This window comes from Vanellus vanellus (genome assembly GCF_965231255.1).
Source record: "Vanellus vanellus genome assembly, chromosome: 1".
NCBI classification, from domain to species: domain Eukaryota; kingdom Metazoa; phylum Chordata; class Aves; order Charadriiformes; family Charadriidae; genus Vanellus; species Vanellus vanellus.
The window spans coordinates 33,794,904-33,802,186 of record NC_138905.1 but is presented as its reverse complement, the minus strand read 5'-3'; the positions used below and the strand labels follow the sequence as shown (position 1 = coordinate 33,802,186).

The following is a 7,283-nucleotide window of genomic DNA, read 5'->3' as shown; positions in this document are numbered from 1 at the left end:
CAATTGAAAAAATTGTCTCTGTTGGCACTAGATTTTGTGCAATAGTCTTATGGCACTACCAGGAGCTACTGGAACAACACTGGCAATCTAAATAAATATTGTCAATTTTAAATTCCTCTAAACAGTCAATCTTTAGACAGAGATGGACCTTCAGCGTTTACTGTAGAAGTGCTGGCATTCCATTTTAATGCAGAATATGGGAAAAGTTAAGCAGATTAAAATGGTATTATAAAAAAAGTAATCTTATTGTGTTTAAAATATTCACATTTTGAAGTAAATATTGCCTTTTCTAAAATACTGGAAATACATACATAAATGCACACATAAATTGTTAAAGCATTGAGTCATCTGCTCATATTTGCTTTGAAGTGGGCTACAATGAAGCTTTGTGATTGAAGTGAGAAGGTTGAACTTTGTGTTCCCTGATGCTTAATGCTTCTGTTCACTTTCAGAAAAAATAATTTTGCAAATCATAAACAAGAGAAACATCACATCTTAATCAGTGGGTATTTGGTTATGCTTAATGGAATAATGCCCATTCATGCTGTTCACAACAGTCAGTAAAATCAAAGCACTTGTCCTTAAACCTTGTTCTACTACTATGTGAGCACCCCATGTGTTAGCTTCCTGCAACGGAACATCTCAATGTACTAAAATACTCTTCATGCTTCTGTGATAGTGAGGATGGAGCTCTCTCCACCCACCTCCTATTCTTTCTCACCACTCAATGCTCAGAATTGGACTTTTGTTTACATCTCATGATCAGTCTTCTCCAGTGTAAGCAGTTTAAAAGAAACAGTTTAGAAGTCTCGCTTCATTGTTGGATTACCATGGAATCTGGAGACATAGGCTTTCTGTTTGTTCTCACTTTGCAGAAGTCTTCAGATTTCAAATATTTGTTTCTTGTCATATGGCAGTACTTATCAGTGACCCATATAGAGAAAACAGTTTAGTATGCATCTGAGAGCTGCCATCATCAGAGAATTCAAGAAGACAGCTCAGTATTCCCAACAAGACTCAATAATACCAAGATTATGCTGGATAAATATACAAATACACTTTGGAACAATTTAGACATCCCTTCTACAATCCTGGACTCTGACACGGGACATCTGACTTTACTCAGGCAGTGGAGGTTCTTCCAGTACTACTCACCTTCATTCAAAGCCTGATCAGCTCATTCCCTCATTTCAGGAGAAGAAAACCTGTCCGCCAACTTCGTTTCTACCTTACAAGATTCCTAGAATAACAGGTGAGTCAGACCACCAAACAGCCTTGAGACACAAAAGTCACCTCAAGCTCAAAGGCCATCCTTGAAGCCATTTTGCCTTTGACAGAGCAGTCATGGACTTCTCTTGTATGCGGTAAGAACAGAGAAAGAGGCTGGATGAGCTCAGTTCCACCTGTTCGCTGACACCTCCAGCCATACAATAAGCAGGTTCTGCAGTTGTTCACACTATCTTGGTCACCAGTGCCCCAATGAACAGATGCACGGAACATAGGACTTGCTGAGATTATACACAGCTCTGTTTAAACCCCATATATGACATGCTTTTTGCCGAAGAAGCCAGGAAAAGGTTGAGACAAAGCACTTAATAAAGAGGAGACACAAGGAATATTTGAAAACATTGGAACAGGCTGCCCAGAGAGGTTGTGGAGTCTTCCACACTGGAGACATTCAAAATGTCAGTTGCTGGACACTGTCCTGTGCAACCTGCTGTAGGTGACCCTGCCCTGGTAGGGGGGTTGGACTAGATGATCTCCAGAGGTCCCTTCCAATCCTGAGCCTTCTGATTCTGTGAAAAAAAGTTGTATGTACATTGCACGTTTTCTGCAGAGCACTGGTGGCTGAACAGACAGATCTTACTGCCTGTAGTGAGTAGACTCCATCCAGCCTGGAAACCTGGCTCACCATAAGCATCTGCATTGTCGATATTTTCACATAGATGAATGGCGCTGACAATGATTCCCCCATCTTTAACAGTGATTAGTCATCAACTAAATGGACTCTCCAACTTGGGGAATTTTTAGCTCAAGGCTAGATTCCTGCCCCACCCCATGACGCTAAAGATGTAGGTTTAATCAAAGCCATGAAAACTAGATTGGAGGAACAAACAACTAAAAATTATGTTTAACTAATAAAAAATAAATTCAGAACTGCCTCCTCTTCCTGAAAAGGAGCCATGGCACTCGTACAGCAATTGCCAGAGTACAGCCTCCTAACAACCAGGTTTCGGTCTGGCTGGTAATCCACGGGCTCGGAGGGGTGTGAGGGGTGCGAGGAGGGGTGCGGGGCTCCCCGAGGGCTGGAACAAGCAGTTTTATGGAGGCTTTGCCCGGACAGAATAACCTAAGCTGGGGACACAAGTCACACCTGGCGACGCCATGGTGTCAGGCTCTGCCTTGAGATCTCCTGCCTTCGAAGCCGCCTGTGGAGACGCCTTCGCCCTGGAGCCAACGCACAGGGGAAGGTGGTCGGTGGGGTGCGCGGAGGCGACACCTGAGGGGACACCCCTGAACTCCCTTTGCCCTTCTCAGGGTGAATCCGGCATCGCCCTCCTGCTCAGAAGTCCCTTTTGTTTTTTTTTTTGTTTTGTTTTGTTTTGTTTTTTTGTTCTCCCCCCAAAATGACACCTCTCACCACACCGGGGGGGCGGGGGGGGGCGGCCCCCCCCTTCCCCGCCCTGAGGGGTGCTGAGGGCCCGGCCCGGGCGGGCGTTGCCTGAGGGGGAGGCGCCGCGCGCTGCGGCCGCGCGGGGGCTGCCCTCCGCCATTGGGCAGCTCCTGCCCCCGGGGGGCGGGCCGGGACCCCCGGGGCCCGCTTTGAAGTGCGGGTGCGGGGATGGCCACCGCCTGAAGGCGTCTGGGCATCTCCTCGCCTCCCCGCCGGCGGCGGAGGCCGGGGCAAGGGAGGCGGGAGGAAGGGCCGGACGGGAAGGGCCGCCCTCGCCCACCCCGGCGGCGGAGGGAGAGCTGGGGGGGGGGAGGACGAGGTTGGGGGGGAAGCGGAGGCGAGGGGCTGGGAGGAGAGGGAGCGCTATCGCGGGGCGGCTTCCCGCGGGAGCGGGCGCCTGAGGGGAGCGCGGAGGCAGCGGGACGGCGAGGCGAGGCGAGGCGGGGCGCGGCGCGGGGAGCATGGAGGAGCCGCGCGGTGCGGGGTCGGCCCCGGCGGCCGGCGGCCGCTGAGGCGGCGGCCCGGGGGGGGGTGCTGTGGGAGCGCCCGCCGCGGAGCGAGCCATGCGGGTGGCGAGGTGGCTGGCGGGTCTGCTGTGCCCCCTCTCCCTGCTCGTCACCCACTCGTGGGGAGTCCGCTTCCACCCGGGACAAGGTAAACAAGCGGCAACAAAGGCGGCGGCGGCTGCCCCGCGGGTCTTTGGTCGCTCCCCCGGCCCCCGCGGGCGGGGAGGCGGGAGCGTTTCCTCAGGGCGGGGGAAGAGGGCAGCGGGGAGGCCGTCGGGGCGCCCACCGGCTGGCGCGCGGGGCGGGTGCGGGGCCGGAACGTGGTGTCGCCGGGAGCGCTGGACACCCCCTCTCCGACCCCGCTGCTGTCACTGGAGCCCCGGCTAGCGCCAGGAGTGCCGTGGCAGGAGCCGTTCGGGTGCGAGCGGAGGTCGCTTCGTGTGCTGTTGCGCTGGGCTGAGTGTCTTGCTTTCTGTTGCAGAGACCTTAGTGAAGCAGCTCTCCTCCTACGAAATCATCACACCTGTCCGAGTGAACGAATTTGGAGAGGTTTTCCCTCAGACGCATCACTTCAGCAGGAGGAAAAGGAGCTTGGAGGCACCACTGGAGCCGGCTGCTTTCCGAACACATTACCAGCTCAGTGCATACGGGCAGGTCTTCCAGCTCAACCTGAGCGCGGATGCAGGCTTCCTCGCTGCTCAGTACACTGTGGTGCACGTCGGGGCCCCGCAGAAGCAGTCCTCCCCTGATTTGCGCCACTGTTTCTACCGTGGGCATGTCAATGCACAGGAGACGCACATGGCCGTCTTCAGCATCTGTGGTGGATTGGTAAGCATGTTGGTTACTTCTTCCTGTCTCCATTCATATTCTTCTCCTCCCTGAAAGAAATGTAGTGGGATGCCTTTGCCACAGAGCTGAGCTGGAAATTCTCGGGCGTCATTCCAAGTAGTTGGTCATGAAATGTCTTGGCATCGGCAGTTTGTAGTCATGATGATACTTTTTTGGCGGGATATACAAATGCTGCTTTCAAAGGATCTATTGCTGGCCTGTGATAGAATTGGTTGATGTAACTCCTGACACCAAGAGCATTATAATGGAGGAAAAAACATGCCTCAGAAACACAGTAAGCTATTGTTTTGATAAAATGATGCTATTAGTTGGCATCAGTTATGTGTTGGTAGCTTTATAGATATACTGTGTGGTTATGAGTGAAGAATAATGGTACTTGATGAGAGAAGAACTAGTGTTGATCTTTTTCTTCTACAGCAATGCTGTAGAGGTGTGTCATGTTCTAATAGGTGTGCAGCAGTGCTCTCTAATCACATTTTTGTTTAAAGTGAATGGGCAGCTTCCTACTAACTTCAGTGGGAATATGTCTATGAAATGCTTCTTAAGAACTGAGCAAACAAATCAAAACTCCATTGCCGTACATTCTTTACTTACCCCTTGATAGCACTCCTTATGTCTTCCAAGGTGATAATGAAGAAACAGTATCACACAGCTGTCTATGAAAACAGTTGTACTGTTGCAAAATTTTATAGTTTTGTGTCTAGAAACAAGAAGATTGATACCTAGTGCCTTACCACATCACTGCTTATTGAACTGATAAGTATGTGTGACATGCACATATGATGTTGTAAATGGTGTCGTATTTGTTGATGACAAATATGATGTTCTAAACATTACTGTGAATTTAAGTTGAAGTTGTTCCATGTTTTTTGCAGTCAGTCAGGAAAAGTAAAGGTGCAAGACTTTTCTTTTGGGGAAATAAAAAAAATACAGCTAGTATTCTACTCTCTTTCCAATAGCCTATAGAAAATAGAATGGAGATGACTGGATGCATGCAGGAGGATGTAATGTGTATTAAAAGAAGGTGATACACATGATGGAAAAGAGGATCGGAAATAATTGGTACTTGAGAGAGATGCCTCTGTCTAGTGTTAGTTCTTGGATATGTGGATATATGTCTCCTTGTCTTCAGGCTGAGGCCTGTAGGCTTGGGCTAGTCCCCAGAAATTACTGGAGAAGCAAGCATTCGAAAACAGTAATTCTATATTCATCAAAGTTTTGCCTATATATCTTGCTTTAAAAATGTCTGTCATTGATTCTTGTCTGCATTATAAAAACCCAATTCAAACCTGTACCAAACCCCCTGATATGTTACACTTCTAACTCACAGAGGGAATCGGAAAGAGGAGGAATCACAAATACCTGTTTGTGTTTTTTTTTTTTCCTCATGTTTCATGTTCTAGTGGATGCTCATAGACCATGGTGTTGAGAATAGTGTCATACTTTATATGGAATAAATATGAGAAGTTTTAAAACCTTCTCTGTTCATAACTTTTGTTGCCTGTTTTAATTCTGTCCCTGCAAACCATCACTTTTCATTACTTGAAGGGACCATATGCACTGAAAATAATTTTTCTGAAAAATGTGCACCCACTGCACTTAAAAGTTGTCTCAACTACCTATTATTTAGCAGTTCTGAAACTCTTCAGCACAAGACTCTCTTCTTCTCTGTCATAGTTTGAATGGCTCAAATCTCTTGTCTCTCTCTCTCTACGTTGCTGCTATATTAGTCTGCATCCACTCGTAAATCCTTGAGTGTCTTTAAACTGAGTCTTTGTCTCTTCTAGATGAGTCTTGTGAACTTTCACTGCATCTTCCAGCTGGACTTTGTGTCCTCTGTTACTGCCTGGCTGACAGAGTGCCTAGTCTGAGTCATCAGCGAAGGCCTTGCTGTCCTGGTGTTCTCAAGACCTTCTCTCTCTGCTCGTTTTGCCTTCTGCCCAGGCAGACACAGCCTTGCAGAGGGTGTGTAGTGTACCCAGCGCTGTTGCTGCTTTCCCCTCACTAATGAAGCCTGTGAGGTTTTCAGAAGAAGCAGCAGATCCTTGCATGGGTGCTGATGCAATTCTTGTGGGACATGCCTATAGTACCCCAGGGAGGGATTGTGTGGGGATGAAGAGGCAGTCATAGCCAGCTGGTTGCCTGTATCTGCGCAGAGTATCCTCCGACTGGACTCAGAGCCTTCAGCCTAATGTTCTTTCTCATCCTCATGGATCCAAAGTAAGTGTTACACTCTTTATGTGACTGCCAGAGGAGTCAACTTTTCTGGAGTCAAGAGAGGAATGGATATGAAAAGATATGGAGGCCAGGTAGAATTTTCCTGTGAGATCTTGTCCTCCCTAAATGCATTCCCCAATCCCAGGTGGGGCTACCATCAAAAGTTAGTAAAAATATACTTTTTTTCTCAAGCTTTTTAAAATTTCACAGCTTTGTACATTCAACAAATGCACCTGCAAAAATAAGCTATTCAATTATTGCTCTTTTATTGAACAGTACCATGCTTCATGAATACATGTAAAGATTTAAGTGGGACTGCTGTGGAGGTAAGATACTATTTATTTTGAGTGAGGCAGTAGAAACTAGACTAGTGACTCAGTAGCTCTGTATTATATTTATTTTGATCATAGAATCATAGAATAGTTTGGGTTGGAAGGGACCTTAAAAGGTCATCTAGTCCAGCCCCCTCTGCAATAAGCAGGCACATCTTCAACTAGATAAGGTTGCTCAGAGCCCCGTCCAACCTGACCTTGAATGTTTCCAGGGATGGGGCGCCTACCACCTCTCTGGGCAACCCGTACCACTGTTTCACCACCCTTATCATAAAAAGTTTCTTCCTTCTCTAGTCTAAATCTTCTCTCTTTTAGTTTAAAACCATTACCCTTTGTCCTACTGCAACAGGCCCTGCTGAAAGCTTTGTCCTCATCTTTTCTGTAGGCAGTAAAATCTCTTTTCTTTGTAGGATCTGTTTTCTTCAATGCTGAACTTGGTGTATGGAAAATAAAATAGAAGAAGAGTTTGCTTTGAACTATTAGGTCTAATTTTATGTTCCAGCTTTGCATAGAATCATAGAATGGTTTAGATTGGAAGGGACCTTGAACATCATAGAGTTTTGCTGTAGACCAATGCTGTAAAAGCTAGGGAGGAAAAAAGCATATGGACTTAGATAAAAAGGTACAGGAAATTTAACAATGGAATTTTAAAAATTGCTCTGAAGATGTGCCTGAGTGATCTGAAGTTAAACCAGGTACTTGAGT

General features: G+C 47.2%; 1 protein-coding gene across 1 annotated transcript in view; it reads left to right on the top strand.

Moving 5' to 3' along the window:
- Positions 1–3,237: 3,237 nt before the first annotated feature.
- The window catches only part of ADAMTS20 (ADAM metallopeptidase with thrombospondin type 1 motif 20), a gene marked incomplete at both ends in the record, with an annotated part of 95,778 nt that continues 91,732 nt past the window's right edge, over positions 3,238–7,283 (top strand). Inside the window, 2 exons of the mRNA XM_082498477.1 lie at positions 3,238–3,328; positions 3,662–4,008. Of these exons, the coding sequence (XP_082354603.1) occupies positions 3,238–3,328; positions 3,662–4,008 (438 nt within the window). The remainder of the gene's footprint in view (positions 3,329–3,661; positions 4,009–7,283) is intronic.